This window comes from Heterocephalus glaber, unplaced genomic scaffold (assembly GCF_053883595.1).
Source record: "Heterocephalus glaber isolate CG9 unplaced genomic scaffold, H.glaber_assembly_v1.0 deba00001504, whole genome shotgun sequence".
Taxonomy (NCBI): domain Eukaryota; kingdom Metazoa; phylum Chordata; class Mammalia; order Rodentia; family Bathyergidae; genus Heterocephalus; species Heterocephalus glaber.
The window spans coordinates 35250471-35269835 of NW_028258324.1; the positions used below are offsets into that span (position 1 = coordinate 35250471).

At 33.6% G+C, this 19365-nt stretch overlaps 1 protein-coding gene across 11 annotated transcripts in view; it reads left to right on the forward strand.

The window, feature by feature from the left end:
* Positions 1-19365, forward strand: part of Rsrc1 (arginine and serine rich coiled-coil 1) — a 399395-nt gene that overhangs the window by 85467 nt on the left and 294563 nt on the right. For 10 of the 11 annotated variants that reach the window (XM_087186424.1, XM_087186428.1, XM_087186430.1 and 7 more), the window contains one exon: positions 5458-5622. The exons of the other annotated variant lie outside the window; for it this stretch is intronic. In XM_087186424.1, coding sequence (XP_087042550.1) covers positions 5458-5622 — 165 coding nt within the window. The remainder of the gene's footprint in view (positions 1-5457; positions 5623-19365) is intronic. 11 annotated transcript variants of the gene reach the window in all.

Sequence of the window (19365 nt, forward strand, 5' to 3'; positions counted from 1 at the left end):
ATAGGTATTCTAATTTGTTTGCATGTAATTGTTTATATTGTTTCCAGCAAGCTTTTGTGTTTCTGCAATACCAATTGTAATATTTCCATTTCACCTCTTTTTAATAAATTTATTTGGTTCTCTATTTTTTCTTAGTCTGGTAAAGGTTTGTCCATTTTGTCTTTTCAAACATCAACTCTTTAATGCGTTGATCTTTTTATTGTATTTATAGTCTATTTTGTTTATTCTCTTGATTTTTTTCCTATTAATTTTGGCTTCATTTTGTTCTTGCTTTCCTAGGCCTTTATGATGCATCATTAGGTGTTTTGAAATCTTTTTATTTTTTTTTTGACATAGGCAATTATTGTTATGAACTTTCCTCATAGTAGCCTATGAGTTTTGGTATGTTGTGTTTCTTTTTTTTGTTTCAAAATTTTAAAAAATTTCCCTTTTAATTTCCTCAGTGATCTGCTGTTCAGTAGCATGTTGTTAAGACTGCATGCATTTGCATAGTTTCTAAACTTTCTTTTGTTGTTCATTTCTAATTTTATTTCATTGAAGTCTGAAAAGATTTGTGGTATGACTTGGAGTTTTTTGAATTTGTTGAGAACTTTTTTATGACCTGATGTATGCCTGTTCGAGAGAATATTCCATGTGTTGATGAAATGTTTTGTATAAACATGTTAAGTCCAGTTGATCTAAACTGTTTAACTCTTTTCTCTCTACATGATATGTTCATTGATGAAGACATGATATTGGATTCTCTACTGTTATTGTACTGGATCTTTTCTCTCACTTTAGATCTAATAATGTCTGTTTTATGAACTGAGTTCTTTAGCTTTAGGTGTATATACACTTATGATTGTTACATCTTTTTGTTGAACTCTTCCCTTAACCATTATGTAATGACAATCTTTGTTTACTTGTCTTTTATTACTGTGCATTTTCACAGTATTTGCCAGAATTATATTTTGAACCTAACAATGTAGAACCGTTAATATATTGTTTATTTGTAAGATAATATAGTGTTTATTTCTATCACATTAGCTATACATAATGACTGAAGTCCCAAGAGACTCCCACTAGTTTTATTAGTATTATTTTCTTATCAGAACAGTTTTGACTGATTATTGCTCAAAGATTTTAATCAATGTCTTTATAATCAGTGTCTCAATATACCTAACATATAAGATTGATTCAGAACGAAGGGGATAACATCTATAAAGACAATAAGCCATAATATAAAGCTTTGCTATGCAAAGATGGTTATGTCATAATTAAGAAAAGTAGTCAAAGAAATTTGGAATGAAAATGATGGAAAATTCATTTTTGTATGACAAGAAGATAATTAACTAATAATGATATTTCTAGCAGTAAGTACTATAAATTCTCAAAATCACATTTAAAAACAGTGTTTGTGAGTTTATGGTCCAGTATTGCTCTTCATTCATTAAATGAACCTATTAGGGATGGAAGAGAGCACACTGCTGAAACCCATCTAATTCTCCTCGAGACTTACCTATGATTATGTATCAGTATTAGTTCTTACAATTTCTCCATCCATGTGCTCTATTCTTTGGTAATTTGTATTTGGTCTTTTCTTTTTGTTTGATTGTTCTAGCTAGCTATTTATCAATTTTATTGATTTTTATACTACCAGATTCTGATTTTGTTAATTTTCTTTACTGTTTTCTGTTTCACTCATTCTTGCTTTTCTGTCAATTATATTGGGTTTACTTTGCTCTTTTTTTGGTAGCTTTTTTTTTTTAATGTGTGGTGCTAGGGATTGAATTCAAGGTTTTTCCCATGAGCCACATTTCCGGCCCTTTATATTTTTTGAAAGTCACTTAGTTGCTGGGACTGGGCGTGAACTTTTGATCCTTTTGCCTCAGCCTCCTAGAGTGTTGGGATTATAGGCATGTGTCACTATGCCTGGCTTTTTGTAACTGGCCCAAGGTGAAACCTGAAGTAATTGATTTTTTTTTTTGTAATATAAGTATTTAAAGCTATAAATTTTCTTCTTAAGAATTGCTTTAGCTCTAGCTCACAGATTCTCATATGTTGTGTTATTGTCATTCGGGTTAAAATATTTTCTAATTTGCTTATTAGTTTCTTACTTGACCCATGAATTAATTAAAAGTGTAGTTTCTATATATCTGTTTCTTTTCTGTCTTACTGTTTAATTTAACTCTTTTGTACATTCTGTGTCATTTCTGGCTGTGGATCGATCCTTTGATTATTCTGAAGTATCTTTATTTTGAGTGATAATTTTAGTTTCTGAGGTCTAATTTAAGTTGTATTAATATATTCACTTTCACTTTACTAGGTTTACAGTTTGCATGATGTAAATTTAGCCATTTATTTTCAGCCTATCTGTATTTGCAAATTATAGTTCGTTTGTAGGTAGTGTATAGTTGTCTGTGGGATTTTAATTCATCTGACAAAGTACTTTTACTTACTTCCATATTTAACATATTCATTGATATTAGATTCAAGTCTAATATTTCACTATATATTTTATGTTTTCTCCATTTTTTGGTTTTATTTTGTATTTTCTTTTCATCCTCTTTCTGAATTAGTGAATATTTTTAAGAATTCCTGGGCCAGGGATTTAGCTCAGTGGCAGCGCTGTGCCTGCCTTGCAAGTGCAAGGTCCTGAGTTCAATCCCTGGTACCAGAAAAAAACCCAAACATTCCTTTTAATTTCATCTATGAGATTTTTTGCTATACTTATTTTTTTAAAAAAATAATTGCTCTAAGAGTTACAATATATGCTCTTACCATTTTGCTGTACTTAGAGTTACTATTTTACTCTGCAAGAAATGCAGAGGAAAATACAGTATTGTAAAAATATAGGCCTATTTTCTTAACCCATATTTTATTCTGTAACAGGTATAGAATATATTCCTGAAATTATATGTACCTCCATTTATAAACCCCCCAGTGGCACATTGCAATTTTTATTTGTATTTTAAATAGGGAAAAGTAAACATTGTGGTTTTCATCCATATATTTAGTCTTCCTAGTGGTTTTCATTCCTTTCAAAAGATTAATTTCCATCTGCTGTTTTCTCTTCAGAAGACATTTCTTTGCAACTTATTATAAAGTAGTCCTGCCTTTAATTATTATATTCATTTTATCTAAAAAAATGTTCTTGGTTTACTTTTCTGTACTTCCTTTTATGGTAGTTGTTGTGGCTGCTACATGTCTTGAATCAATTCAAAGTATTTACCTTTTATGATCATTTTGACTTTGGAGAAGAGCCAGAATTCACACAGTGTCAGATCTGGTGAATAAAGGACCACTGACCACTATAATGTTTTTTTTGTTGTTGTTGTTACCGGGGATTGAACTTGGGAGCTTGCGCTTGCACGGCAGGCGTTGGAACCACTGAGCTAAATCCCTGGCCCCACTATAATGTTTTTAAGAGCCAGCCTTTCCATTGGATGGCATGCAGCAGCAGTATTCACTGTGCTTTTTAATCACATCCTGTAACACATGAAAGACAACTTCGAGAACTGCTTCAGAAAGTAGGAACAATGATGGGATAAGTGTATTAGAAGTAAGGGGGAGCACTTTGAGGAGGATTAATAACAGTGCATCTTTTACTGAAATAAATTTTAAAAATTTAAACATGTACTGGATATTTTAATCCACCTCATATATGCCACAGACATGGGGTTGCTCTGAGTAGAAGCTGATAAAATTGGCAGTTTTCTCATTGCTGTTTCCTATTTCCACGGGTTGGCTCCCTGTAGAATCTCCATGCTTTAGGTCATTCTCTAGTACCTTCATGTAGTTGTTTTAAGCAGTTATCTGTACAATTGTCTGCAGGGGACCAAGGGCTCAGGGCCCACACTGGGGCGCCACCTGTGGCCAACCCCGGGCTCAGGTCTGTGCTTGGGGTGCCAACTGTAGCCAGCTCACCCAGACAGCCTTGCTCCAGGACCTAGACCCATCACTTTGTTCCTCCCTGACCCAGGGGGCAAAAGAGGATGAATAAATCAGCTTAACATGTGGGTACCCCTGGGGTTCATACCACTAGTAGGCAGAGTAGCCCAGAGCCTGTTGCTCTCCCTGTTTTTGCTCACCCAAACACAGGCACAAGCAATCAAAGTAACACAAGATTCATCTGGTTTCCAATATCCATTAGTGCATTCTCTGGTAAACAACCTCAGCTGTCTTAAGTTTTCCCTTATATGCAATATGCAGTCATCCCTGAGTGCAGCCTTTCTCCTTTGTGCTCACAGAGGAGGTCAATTAGGGCTTAATTCTTCTCTGGTCCTTGACAGTTGTCATTCTGGTAGAAGTTTTCTTGTTAATACTATTAACCAGGACCTGAGATTAACATTTCTTACCATATAATGTGTCCTACTGTGATGGGTTGTATCTAGATGTCCCCCCAAATCTCATGCAGTTGTACGTGGGCCTTTTTGGAGGTGTCTGGATCTAGGATGTGTGTTGCTGGGATCAAGGATGTAATGCTGGGATTGATTCAGGGGGTGATGCTAAGATTAAGGCTGCCCCACCCTGGGTGGGTAGGCTTCTTAAGATGAAAGGGGCAGAAAGAGGGTCAGTTATTGTCGCTTGCTGGTTGCTCCCTTCTGCTTACCTGCTCTACCATGCCACCCTGCCTTGGAGCCTTGGAGCCAGCCAACTATAAACTGAAACCTCTACAAACTGAGCCAAAATAAACGTTTCCTCCTTTAATTGTGGATTTCAGGTATTTTATCTCAGCAACAAGAAAAGTAACTGAGATACCTAACTAATGCTATCATTTTGTACAAAGAATAGCTGGATTGGTAAGGATGAATAACTTTATTGAAACAATTAGAAATAAGAAATATGGTTGACTAGATAAGAAGGAGAGATTAGAGGGATAGGGAAAACCTCTATCCTTATAGATTAGGATATTAATTAAATACATTTGATTTGTTATATTATCTCACGAGACTTTAATCATTAAGATTTGATTAGAACTTTTATACCTTTCACGAATTTCTGTTCAGGGTAGCATGAACTGTAGTTTTGCTACTTGAGAAGCTGAGGCAGGAGGATCGCTTTAAAGCCCAGGATTCAAGGAGAGCCAGGGCAACATAGTGAGACTCCATACAAAACAAAACAAATGAAAACAATTACAAGTAGGAAAACAGACTCACTTGTAAACACTTTTTGATTGATCCTTAGTTTTTTGCAAAGTTTTTTTTTCCTGGTACTGGGAATCGAACCCAGGACCTTGCACTTGCAAGGAAGGTGAGGCACCACTTAGCTAAATCCCCAGCCCTTGCAAAGTAGTTTTTTACAACATATGTTTCTTCATATAATTTTAACTGAGTACTTATTCATAAAGAATCATATTCAGATGCTTGCTTCCTGAAATTAATTTTTGAGTTCATAACTAAAGCTACATTTTTTTCAAATAATTTTGTAAATGAGAAATATTTCCTAATTTTATTTAATAAAATCTACTTACTATAGGTCCAGGTCAAGACCTCATCCACGTTCCCATAGTCGAAGCAGTGAAAGGTCCAGTCACAGAAGAACCCGTAGTAGGTCCTGGGATAGAGATCGACGTAAAGGCAGAGATAAAGAGAAAAGAGAAAAGGATAAAGGCAAGGACAAAGAATTGCACATCAAACGTGGGTAAGTTGATGCAGATTTTATGAAGTGATGACTGTTGGTTCCATAGCTATATTCAAACTAAATTTTCTTTCTCTGAGATTTCTCTCCTATTCTTATCCTTGTGACTAAACTCCTGTAAGGGACCAAGAAGATAAATATAGGAGAGAAAACAGAAAAGATAAGTAGTTACCTTGTTTTATTATGGCACATTTCTATTTCTGTTTTCATTTAATAATAACATAACAATTCTTAGAAACACATCATAAAGTGCAATATCAATGTTTAATACATAATCATAAATTTACATAACTTTCAGAAAGTTCTACATTTTATTTCTTTTATTGTGAATATGAATTTAAATGTAAAAACTGTATAGTGATTAAAGACATCTAATAGGTTATTGGAAAGCTGTTAAAGGAAAGGAATAAAGATGCAGCAGAAGCAGGAACTATGCAGTTTACTATTGGTTAGGCCTATTTTCATTTAGAATAGGGATTAGGGCAATAGTATGGTGCATATGTGGATTAGACTGAATCTATCCATTATTATTATTAAAACTGATTTGGAGGTTGAAATCCATTCATAGCTGTATATCAAATTAGAAGATGTTAAAATGAAACTAATCTTTTTAGCAGCTTAAGTATACTGTGTGTTTTATTCCAAACTGTCATTGGAGTATTTAGTTCTATAAAGTAGACCATCTTGGAATTTATCACCATTGTCAGTCTTTCAGCATCCTGAGGGACTCTCTCTCAGAGCTGATTGTGTTCTATTAGGCTGATTCCTGGATACCAGGTTCATAAGTAATAATGTTGTATTTATCATTATTTCTTAACAGTAATCCCAACAAAGATAATGAATAAAGTAAAAATAAGAAATGTCAATCGAAGGATCCTGGGATCTGATTCTAAAAACCTATGATAATCTCCCAGTTTCAGTGGTCCATAAAATGGAATGGTTTTGTGTCAGGGTGCCCTTTCTCCTAAGTAGAGCAGAGTACATGTAGTTTCATACCTCTTGGTCTGATCAAAAATCAAAATAAGGATTTTTTTTTATCAATGTGTGCATTTACTATAGAAGTATTTATTTATATATGTACAAGAGCATCCTGTCTTGTTCCAGAAATTATTATTTTTTAAAGCTTAGATCTTTATTTCATAAATCTGATCTTAAAGCCATTCAGAACTTATATTCTTGTATCACTCAGAATACCTAATGTACATTTTAGTTTTTCGTGAATATTTATTAAGTATCAAATATGAACATTCATTCATTTACTTGCCTGGTCAACAATATTTAAATGCCTTCTATTTATCAGATCCAATGTTAAGGATAGGCACATAATATTAGTGCTAGTACTTCTTGGAGCTTCCATGCAAATGGAAAAAGAAGCATGGAAGGGAAGGTATACAAGTAACAACAGTAGAGTCAGAGGAGTGTTTGTAGCAGGGAAAACAAAAGAACATCCAAACACAAGACACTTTTGACCATAAATAACAAAACCCAGTTATCAATGGCCTAGACTCAGGAGTCAGCTCACTTATTTGGATAGTAAATTATTTAGGCTTTCTGAGCCACGTGGCCTTTGTTGCAGCTCTTGCTGAACTTTGCAATCATGGATTAATGTTAAACTACTGATCAGCTATATTCCAATAAAACTATTTACAAAAACGGGGAGCTGGCTGGTTTGGTCCAAGAGTTGTCATTTGTTAATGACTGGCTTAAACTACAAATATGCTTACTGCTAATTAATAAGCACTTTAAAAGGTAAGCAGTCCCAGGCCTTTTGTTTTTGTACCCCTAGTAGACCATTCTCGTCATGTTAGTTTTCATCTTCAGTCTTGACATATTCTAGTCTCAAAATATCTCCAGGAACATTAAATTGATTGATCTATACTAGTCCATGTGTCACAGATGGGCTCTTAGAAGAAATAATATTTACACACTGAAGGAAAAAAGAGAGGAAGGAATGTTCTAAATATTCTATGCAAGATGAACTTCATACTAGAAGAATGGAGGCCAGCACGGGAATATAGCATATTTACAGAACTGAAGTCTATTAGGGCTTGGTTTAGAGTAGAAGAGGATTAATGATGAGAGATGATTATGGGAGAACCTTATATTATGTTGAAGAGTTTAGAGTTAATTCTTAAGGCAGTGGAAAGCCAGTGAATAATTTCAAGTAGGGAAATGATATGATCAGATCTACATGGGCATGAACAAAATGCTTTACTCACAGTAGACATAAAAATGATAAGCATCTAACATTTTAAATATGTATTTTCTTAGTCTCAGTAATTTTGCTAAGTAATTACATGTATTATCTCATTTAGTTACTTTATGTAATAGGTACTTTTAATGTCCTATTAATATACATGAAGGTGCTTAGGCTTGAAATCATGGAGCTAATAAATGGCCAAGCGAGGTTTCTAATTCAGGTTGACTGATTATTTTACCTTGATTCTCACAGTATACTATCTCACTTCTTCTTTAATGTTCCATAATTATTGATAATGAGAGTTCACTTAGATCAAGTGGGTGCTGTTGGCTTCAACTTTCCTAGAATATTGCTAAAGAGAACTGAAAGAATTTTCTGTATCATATTTTTCCCTCATCAGGCTATAAATAGGTCAGTTTTTAAGACTGATTCCTTTTTTCCTTCTACCTTTCCTACTTTACTACCTTAGCATTTTATTTGTTTATCTAGAATTATAATTAAATATATTCACAATTTCTAGGCCTGATGGTTTCATTAGCGGTCTCTTTCCAGATGACTTTAAAAATTTTGTGGGTAGGGAGAGAAAATATTCACAAACATTTTAATTAGGATTTATGTGTTAGTTTATTGTGATTACACAACCTCATAACAAGTATTTTAGCTTGTGCTAGACAATCTATGTACTTCTTCACATACAGAAAAATATTTCATGTATTTTGTTATGAATAAGAATCTTTGTTTTATCATATTGGTTTGACAATATCGATATCATATGCTTTTTGGTAGAATTTAAAGTATACATTGATTAAGCAGAGCAAAGAGAGTAAGTACAGTAGTGGTAAAGCAAAGTAAAGCTTTACCATGTGTTATGGGTTAGACCAAAAATGGCTCCCTCAAAGCCTCATGGTTTTGGAAGGTGATTGGATTATGGAGATATTATAACTGACTTACTCTTGGAAGGTAGGATCTGGTAGGAAGAGGCAGGTCAATGGTGGCATAACCTGGGCAGTATTGTACATCTCCCTTCCTTTCTTCTTCCTTCACTCTGCTTCCTATTCACCATGATGCGAGGAGTTTTCTTTCACTGTACCCCTCTGCCATGCTGTTTCTTCCCCGGAGCCAGATGACCATGGTCTGTAACCCTGAATCAAAATAAACCTCTCCTCCTTTGTGAGTGTTAGGTATTTTGTCCCAGAGACAAGAAAGTAACTAAGACAGATTTTGGTACCAGAAGTGACTAAGACACAAATAAATAAATAAATAAATAAATAAATAAATAAATAAATAAATAAATGTATACATTGGGAAAAAATAAAACAGGAGAGAAAGGAATATTTAAGCAGGAATTAATGTACTTAATAACAACAAGAAATTGTTATTAGACCTTTGATAAAAATGTACAAAATTAAATAATTCTGAAAAACCATTTTCAAGTGGTAAAAACATTACTGTTCTGAAAATTTGTGAAACATCAGAATGATTATAATTAGAATTTGTCTTCTAATGTCATATATTGACTTATTCATTTTACTCATCTGAGTTTTGGAATGCCCTAATATGAACTGGAAGAGTAGTAGTTTGTAAGGACTAAAAGGTGTCTTTCCTTACAATCCTGTGAAACATTAGTACAAGAAGACACTGGCCTTGCCTTAGATTTTATCAAGAAGATTTAATGACTTTAATTTTTAATATTTTAGAAAATTTAGGTTCAAAGAATATTTTATCTTTTAAACACTGATACAGTTTTTCTTGTTTCTATTTGTTTTTCTCTCAAATTTAAAAAACTTGTCTTCAGACACCCCCCCCCCCCCCCCTTTTTCTGATGTACTGGGGATTGAACCCAGGGCCTTCCCACTGTACTACAACCAGCCCCCTTTTTAAAAACTTTTTATTTTGAGATAGAGTCTTGCTAAGTTGCCCAGGCAGGGTTTGAACTTAAGATCCTTCTACTTCAGTTTCCCAGAGTGCTGAGATTGTAGGTGGTGCCTACACCTAGCCGATGTAAGGGGAAATGTCTGTAAGGTGATTACATATTTCCTTTTTCATTCGTTGATTCATTGATTGATTGATTGATTGATGCATTTTTTTGGTAGTGAGCCGGGGATTTAACTCAGTGGTTCTGCTGCCTGCCTTGCAAGCTCAAGGACCCGAGTTCGATCCCTGGTACCAAAAAAAAAAAGCCTCTATGTTCATTTTTTCGGTACTGGTATTGAAGCTAGGACTTTGCACTGATCTGCATACCTAGCGCCCTTTTTATTTTTTTATTTTGAGACAAAGTCTTGCTAGTTGCTAAGATGCCCAAGGTAGGCTTGAACTTTGAATCCTCCTGCCTCACCCCGCAAAGTGCTGGGATTACATTATATCCATATACCACTATTCTCAGCTTAGATTTTTCTTAATAGTAGCATTATTAAATTGAAATCAGACACATAATATTATTTTGTTAAACTATCATTGAGATAAAAAGTCAGAAATAGGAAACTTATGATGGGATCTCATAATTGCAACTTGGTGTGATGATGGTGAACATTGTATACCCAAACTGAATCCCCTATGGATTACTATATTATTAGGCATTCCTTAGCAACTTTTTGATCCAAACTCTATAAAGTATGGTTAACTACTTTAGAACATCTTTTATAGACATTTTTGAGAAATAGTTGTGAGCAAATATGTAGATAGCCACCATTCATATTCTATCTATTCTGAAATAATATTGCCTCAATAGTAGAATTTGGATGAATTTGATTTAAATCTATTTTAAGTCATGATTTAAATAACCAGTCAGGAATATTTGGTTTAAAACAAAGGTTTACTGCTAAGATTTGAGTGTGTCCCCCCAAATTTGTGTGTTAGAAACTTAATCCTCAGTGCAGAAGTGTTAGAGGTGTGACCTTGAAGAGGTGGTTAGACCTTGAGGGCTTTACTCTTGAGAATGGATTAATGTTGTTTTGGCAGCAGTGGGTGTGTTATCTCAGGAGTGTGTTTATTATGGAAAAGAGTGAGTTTGTGTCTAGCCTCCTGCCCTCTCTTGTTCTATCTATGCCTGTCTGTTATGAAATGACAAAGAAAATCTTTACCAGGTGGCTACCCATGGATCTTAGACTATCCAGCTTTCAAAACCACGAGTCATTAAATTTTTATTCATTATAAATTACCAAGCCTGTGGTATTCTGTTATAGCACAAAATGAATGAGGATACTTACAAACATTTTTTCTCCTTATTTATTTTAGAAATCATTAGGAACATAATTTAGTGTTCTTCAACATGCCTTCTTGTATGACCTGCTATCATAATAACTTTTCACCTTTATTATTTCCTTATTAGCTTTTGAGTAGATGGATGCTCTTTTCAGAAATGTATTCATCAAGACTTGTGGAATATTTTCCTCTAACATTTGAGTTTATACGTTCTTTTTTCTTAGCCTAACTTTGTTTAGTTTTTAAGAGTTAAGAATGTCCCTCTTAATATGTAATTTATTCTTTTGTAAAATGGGGATAATGATACTTAAAAAACTGTAAATACTAGAAGTAATATATATAATAAGACTAGTATCATATAGTAATCGTACTTTATAGATATATATTAGTTATGGCTTTAACGATGGCGATATTCCATTGTCTTCAACTTTACAGTTTCATATAATAAAATTAAGTTGACAGTTTTTTTTCCTTCCTCACTTTTTTTTGTCTACCTAATTTTTGGCAGAAGATGTTGGAAGTGATTTGGGAAAGCTGGACTCTTGAGTTTTGATATACTTATGTTACTTACTTATAAAGCCTGTCATATTTTTCCTTACCTCTTATTTCTTCATGCAGCAGGAAGTCATTTATGCTAATTTACCGCAATTTGCATATAGGTTATGGAGTTCTGTGGTGCAGAGCATGCTTAGAACTCCTTTTAAGTGTCTGTTTGGATCAAAGCAGGACTGTGTGATAGCTGTTGTCTGACACCAAGCTGTGTGGTGTTGTTTTCATTAAACATTTATCACACTTCCAATGTGACAGCAGGCAACTTTGTGCCAGGATAACATGTTTTCATGCAAAATTTATTGAAAAAGACGAGACTTTGTAAAGAGATCTTGTTGCCTTTCACCAGTGGCGAAGGGTAAATGTTCGGTTCGAAAGAAGAACACATGTCATTGTAACATGCAAAAGAAACTTCATACTGTCAATTTTGTTAAGTAGGTAAACACATTTTTATATAAATGTATCCACTAGATTCTTCCTTTTTAAATTAAAGTGTTTACTATTTCCTTGTGAATTGAATGAATATAATAACACTGGCCCATTATGTGGTTGGATATTTTATACTACAGTGAAATCACATATTTTCCATTGTGTGGGTTTGAGTATTTGTCACTAGACATTAGCTTTAATTCAACAGAAACAACCTGTACATCTTTAGAAAAGGTGAGGTCAAGAAAAAGAACTTATGTAATGTAGCACAAAAGAATAATAAGTAAAAGCAGAAGACAGATTTCATAAATCTCCCTCAGGTCACCACCTTTCTCTTACTCATTATATCATTACATTTTAATCATCATAGAATTTGCCCAATGGAATTTCACTTAAATTATGCCCAGTGAAGTTTTTAATGCCATAAATTGTAGGTTCACTCTTTCTATTTTTGTACTTGACTCTGAAGAGCTTTCACATAAGAGAAATTACTTTTATTTTCCTTTCATTATACCGGAAGCTAAGGAATTAGGGCAATGTGAAGATGGTAGTGAGAGGATGGAAGTACCTTTGTGCTGGACTCTCTAGTAGTTTCATCATAGTCAGCTGTAGAAAATTTGGTGAGACCCTTTGCTAGAGGCCTTATAAAAATTATGTTGGCATCAACATTCAAGAATAGAAGGAGAAAAAAAATACTGAGTTGTAGAGTATGGAAGAGCCTTGTGCACTTGAATCTGCAGAAGCTTTCAAATTCTGACACATTGACCTTGGAGATGTGGAAAGATACTTTTTTAAAAAGGCAAAGTTATGACTAATACAGATATACATAAGTATATACCAAAGATATTACTTAGGTCACTAATTAACGAGAGAGCCAGTAAGATGTTATACATATCTCAAAGAATCAGAAAGGCATACATATGTGTAGGCCATCAGGAATCTGGATATGAATTGCTTGACAGATTCAAAACTGGTTTCTTCTTTGTTGGGGAGGAAAATCAATTACACATCCACTGAACAAAATTCATTTGTATATTTATGGGCAAATATTATTTGCATTGCTATCAATTATCAATGGAATTTCAAAATACCTCAGAGAAGGAAAGGTGGTCTTTTGTACAAGATACTAGTAATCTCTTTTGATCATCTCAGGTCATTTACATTTTCTTTGTCAAAGCCAGTTATTTTTTTTAAACCTTTATTTTTTATTAGATTATTTTTTCTTTAGATTTCATAATGATAATTGTAAAACTGTACATATTACAAGGAGTGTGTGTAAGAAGACTAGTACTGTGCAGTAGAATCTCAGTAAATGGCTTGTTAATAAACACAAATTTATTCTTGTGATTATTAGTTCATGCATTATTTTTTTCCTCACTTTTGTGTCTTTTTAAAGATTATTCCTTCAGCCTAAAATACTTTTTTCTTCTTCTTTTCTACCAGTCCTTATTCACCTTCTTGGGCTTATTTTAGATGTCATTTCTAGTATTTCTTGCTCCTCAAGGGAGTGGTGAATAACCCTACAGTTAGTCCCCAACACATCTATACCTAACTTGAATAGAGCTTAGTAATTACACATCACCTTGTGTATCTTAATCAACATTGTGTTATATCACAGTAAGTACTGAAATACTTTTAGAATGAATAATAAATGATTGTTTAGAAAGCTGTTTCTAGGTAATTAAATCCAATTTTTAAGCATTTTAAAATGATAACATTGACTTTGGCGTTAAGATAACCAACTTTTTTGTACTTCTATTTGCCTGGTTTAAGAGTGCATGTTTACACACATCTGCTTACACTGCTTCCTCCCCAGTGTCCACATTGCATTTTAAAAAGTCCTACATAATTTTCACACTCTTCTATATTTTAAATATCATCATGCTATGATTAATGTCATTTAGTACCAGTTGTTTAAAAACCATACTATCTCGTCTAGGATTTGTATTAATCTGATTAAAATTCCAGTCCTCATTGATCAGTTTGCATGCCTACTCTAATTGATTTCAGGACCTCTACTCTCTTGATTCAATACATGGTTACAGGGCAAACTACCAGACTTAAATATACCATTCCATAGAGATGTGTAATGAAGGCCTTGGTGTTTGTCATCAGTTAGCTTATGTATGTCTTTGTAAGCCAAAGATTCTGTACTATTGTTAAAGGATGTACAGGGAATAAACTTGGAGCACCAGCCAAATCTTTTCTTCCTAAGTAAACAAGCCAAGTCCCCTAAAAGCTAAACTGTTGCTTATAATCACTCATTACAGTTCAAATTTTTATCCCATTTTAAAACACCTTGAGTATCACAGATACAAATGATGCTAAACCAAATAGAGGCAATCTGTTCAATTTTTTAATATTCTAGTTTATTCAGTTTTCACAGGCTTTCTTCCTAGTCTAGTTATCATTGGAGTGGCATCTCCAAAATGGAACATACTGCAATAAACCATAATACATGATTGGACATGTTAGATAAATCTTGGTCAGTACAAGCAGAAAATCAGAAATTTAACCTTCTTTGATTAAACAAACAGTAAAGATGAGAAGTAAGTCAGATGTGCACATGGTATAATCTGTTTATATACCCTAATTTGATACTATAGGACCATTTTTAAGTGGTTGTTTCAAGTATTCTTATATTCTAGTAAGTGAAATGAGTACATCTAGATGATATGAAAATCATCTCTTTGGATAGCTGTAGTTATGGGGCATATTTTTACACTAAAGCAGAGTAAATTGTAACACATTCCATTTATGTTAAAATGATGGATGGATAATACTAATGATATGTTAGTGTTGTTAACCTGTCTTAGATTTCAAGGCATTGATAGAATATAATAAAAGAAAAACTCCAGAGGTGTCAGTGGGGTTCATGCTTTTCATTTAGTGCTCAGCTTGGGTTCTGGGGTTGCATATTACTGTAGGAAGACAGGAGTGAGTCTCAGCCAGGGTATGGACCTTGTGAGTATAAACATAGAGCACTTCTTAGATGCCACTGCACATGTGATGATCACTGACATAGCAGGTGCACTTAGGGAAATACAATGAGTGCTGCTGTTTTAATTCCTTCCGATCTCCTACAGAAGGTTTTAAAATGGCAGTCTTCGGCCTTGGTGGATATGTCCAGCCTGTGACAGGCTACCTAAAACTACATCATGAAAATAAATTTGGTTGTCATCTTCCAGTCTTAGCTTCTTTTTCTGGTACCGGGGATTGAATCTTAGCTTCTTTTTAAAGAACATTCTACCTTAGAAAAAGAAATGGGGACTATCAGAATTTGAAAAAAAATGTGGATTTGGAAAAAGTCAGTTGTGAAATTATTTATATTGTAATTACATACAAATCAAATACACTCAATGAAAATGGTAAAAGAAAAGGTAAAAACCTTTCCATCACTCAACGTTGTCTAAGCAAATATGTACTTTGATGTAAATACACACAATTGCTTAAATTGATAAATAGCTATTCAGTTTTAATTTTTAAATCAAGACCTTTAAATTTCATCAATAAACAGCATTAGATCCAAAAAACTTGCAGCTTTAAGGTTAATTTGAAATGCTCTTACAGTTTAACCTAAACCCCAAGGGATTATATTGATATTATATCACAGACACATGCTTCTGAAGCTAACAAATCAATATCTGATTAAAATATTTACCATTGCTACTGTTTTTAGAAATTTTCATTTTTTAATATTTTCTTTGTCATATTTATTGAAATATTGTTTACATCAATAGAATTCACTTATGTATGTGTGTGTATATATATATATATAGAGAGAGAGAGCATTCTATGAGTTTTATCAAACTGTACAGTCATGCAATTCTCACTATAATCAAGATATAGAATATTTTTATCACTCCCAAAATTTTCCTCATGCTTCTTCTGTAGTTCTTCTCCTTCCCTCACACTCTGTAGCTGGGAAAAAGTTTTTATTTTTTCTCAGTGTCATACAGATGGTGTCATATAGTCTTTTGTATCTGGCCTTTTTCACTTAACATAATGCTTTTGAGTAGTGTTCATGTTGTTCATGAAACAGTTTGTCCTTAATATTACTAAGTAGTACTAAGTTTTATGGGTGTACCATAAATTATTGTCCATTTAACAACTGATGAGTTACATAGGTCTTTTTGTTGTTGTTTTGCAATACTGGGAATTGAACCCAGGGGCTTTGACTGAGCTACATCTCAGCCCTTTTTATTTTGATATAGGATATCACTAAATCACTAAGTTTCCCATGCTACTGCTTGAACACACTGTAAAATCTTCCTGCTTCAGCCTCTCAGAGTGCTGAGATTATAGGCATGCACCACCATGCCCATTCTGTACTGTAGAAAAGTGTGTGTAAGGCTTATGTGTTTTTTTTTTCTTTTGTAAATATTTGGTAAAGTTCATAAAGCCACCCAACCTAGAGACTTTTTTGTGTATTTATTTTTTTAGTTTGGGCTCTGTAACAGAATACCACTGAGTGGGTAGCTTAAACACCAATTTTGTTTTTGTTTCTTTACTAATTATATTGTTGCAACGTAATGTTTGTGCATCTTTATGGGCTACAGTGCAATAATTCAACCCACATATACAGGATCTTTTTATTTTAACATGAATATATCACTATTATTGTATTTGAAATATTTCTTATATATAGATGGATCCTTTTAAATTTAGTTTGACAATCACTTTCTTTTATTTAATGTGTCTGTAATGTTTACATTGTTTTGTTTTGAGTTATTTATTTATTTATCTATTTTTTGGTACCGGGGATCGAACTCCGGTCCTTGCGCTTGCGCAGCAGGTGGCGAAACCACTGCGCTAAATCCCTGGCCCGATTTGTTTTATTTTTTAAGACAAAGTGTCGCTATATAGTTTTGTCTGGCCTTGAACTTACTATGTAGTCCAATCTGGCCTTGAATCACAGTAGTTCTCCTACCTCAGCCTTCCAAGTGCTGGGATTACTGAAGTGCACCACCACACTTGCCTTATTGCGTTTACATTTAATATCACTACTGATATGTTTAGTTTTAGATCTACCATTCTATCATCAATATTCTGTTATTTCTTGTGTTTTTTTCTGCTTTTCCTTTCCTCTTTTTTTTTTTTTTTTTGCTTAAATTCTTTTATTGGTACATTTTAGGTATACAGTACGTTTACATTTATCATTGGGTGCTTGTACCTGTACATGATGTATCTTGGTTCTTATTTTTTCCCCATTACCTGTGCTCCCTTCCCTATTTACATACTTCGTTTCCATTTTTTTTTCTTTTCTCATAATTTTTCTTTTGCATTCTTTCCTTTCCCCATCTCCTCCCACCACCCCTACCCCTTTGGACCTTTTCCTGTTTCAAAGTAACAATTATTAGTTATTAATCCTTTTAGTCCTTATTTACACTCTCAGTTTCTCACATGAGAGAAACTATTCGGTATTTACACATGTGTGTCTTATTTATTTCACTAAGAGTATGGCCTCAATATGCATCCATTTAGCTATAAATGACTCTAGTTTCTCGTTCTTTATGGCTGAGTAGTTCTCCATTTTATAAAAAAGCCACGTCTTCTTTATCCAGTCTTTCCTCTAGTTTTATAGGTTATTTGAACTTTTTTTAGTATTTTATTTTAATTTCTCTGTTCTGTTTTTTACTATACGCCATGGGATTAATACAGTCATACGTCACTTAGAAACAAGGATACATTCTGAGAAAAGTGCCATTAGATGATCTGGTGTCTGAGCATCAAAATATACTCACCTAGATGATATAGATGAATCACTTGACAAAGCCTTCTGATGTATTCAAGAGACAGACAAACATGAGATGTATGAGGTTGCTAGGCTGCTGTTGATGCAACATAATATACTGTTTTATAGTCACTGTGTGTGTGTGTGTGTGTGTGTGTGTGTAGTACTAAGGATTGAACCCTGGGCCTTTTTGCATGAGCTATATCCCTAGGGATTTATTTTTATTTTGAGACAGGGTCTTACTAAGTTGCTGAGTTTCCCAGGCTGTGTTTGAACTTGCAGGTTTCCTGCCTCAGGTTCCAAAAGGCTGGAATCACAGAGGTGCAATGTCATGTCCAGCTAACATTTTTTAATATGAGTAGAAGGACAATGTAAAGTAATAATTAAAAATAAACCTTTAAGCCAATAACATAGTCATTTATTATTATTATGAAGCATCATGTATTGTATGAAATTGTATGTTATTCTTTTGTATAAATAGCAGTGTAGTAGGTTTGTTTAGACTAGCATCATCACAAGCATGATTAATGTTTATGACATTACAAGAGCAATGATGTCACTAGGCAATAGGAATTTTTAACTTCCATTACTTTTCAGCTCCATTACTATTTTTGTATGTGACACTGTCATTGAAATGTTGATAGGTATGCATAGCTGTATACATCTTTAAGTCTTTGTAGTCTACTTAGCATCAGTGTTTTATCACTTCAATTGAAATGTGGATATATTTCATTCTTTAATCTTTTAATCCCCTTCTTTACATTGTAGGATTTTTGTTTTGTTTTGTTTGTGATGCTGGGGATCCAACCCAGGGCCTCGCATATGCTAGGGAAGTATTCTATGAATAAGCTTCATCTGCAGCCCCTATATAGTTTTTGTTTATTTCATTTATTTATGTACAATGGAAATCACATAATGTTAATAACTTGTTTTCCATTGGCAAGTGTATTTTGAATGTTTTCAAGAGGGGATTATGGGGGTAAGGGATTTAAATCAGTGGTTCCGCCACCTGCCTCGTAAGTGCAAGGTCCCAAGTTCGATCTCCGGTACCAAAAAAAATAAAATAAAATAAAAGAAAGAGGAGATTATGTTTTACATTTACCCAAATATCCTACTCCCTTTTGCATTATTGAAGATTGAATTGAGGTCCTGTGCATTAAGCTGTAGCCCCAAATAATTTTTTTTGTCTTAAGTTTTTTATTTTTTATATTGAAATAGGGTCTTGCTAAGCTGCCCAAACTAGTCTTGAATTTAGTGATGCTTCTACCTCAGCCTCAAGTGTTGCTGGGATGATTGGCGTGCACCACCATGCCTGGTGATATTTTGCCATTTCTGTTGATTTATAGAGTTAAATTTAATTCAGATTTCCAAGATGCTTACTATTTTTGTTACACTTCTTTTTTCATCTTTGACCTTCTGTTTGGGATTATTTTTCCTTAAACTGAAAAGCATCATTTATTATTATTATAAATTTTCTCACATTTTAAAATTTTGTCTGAAAATGTCTTCATTTTTACCTTTATGCATGGAAATTTTCAGTGGGTAATGAATTATAAGTTGACAGATATTTATTTAGTATTTTAAGGGACTTAATTCATTTCTGAGAAGTTGCTGTCAGTTTGTAGCTTGTTCA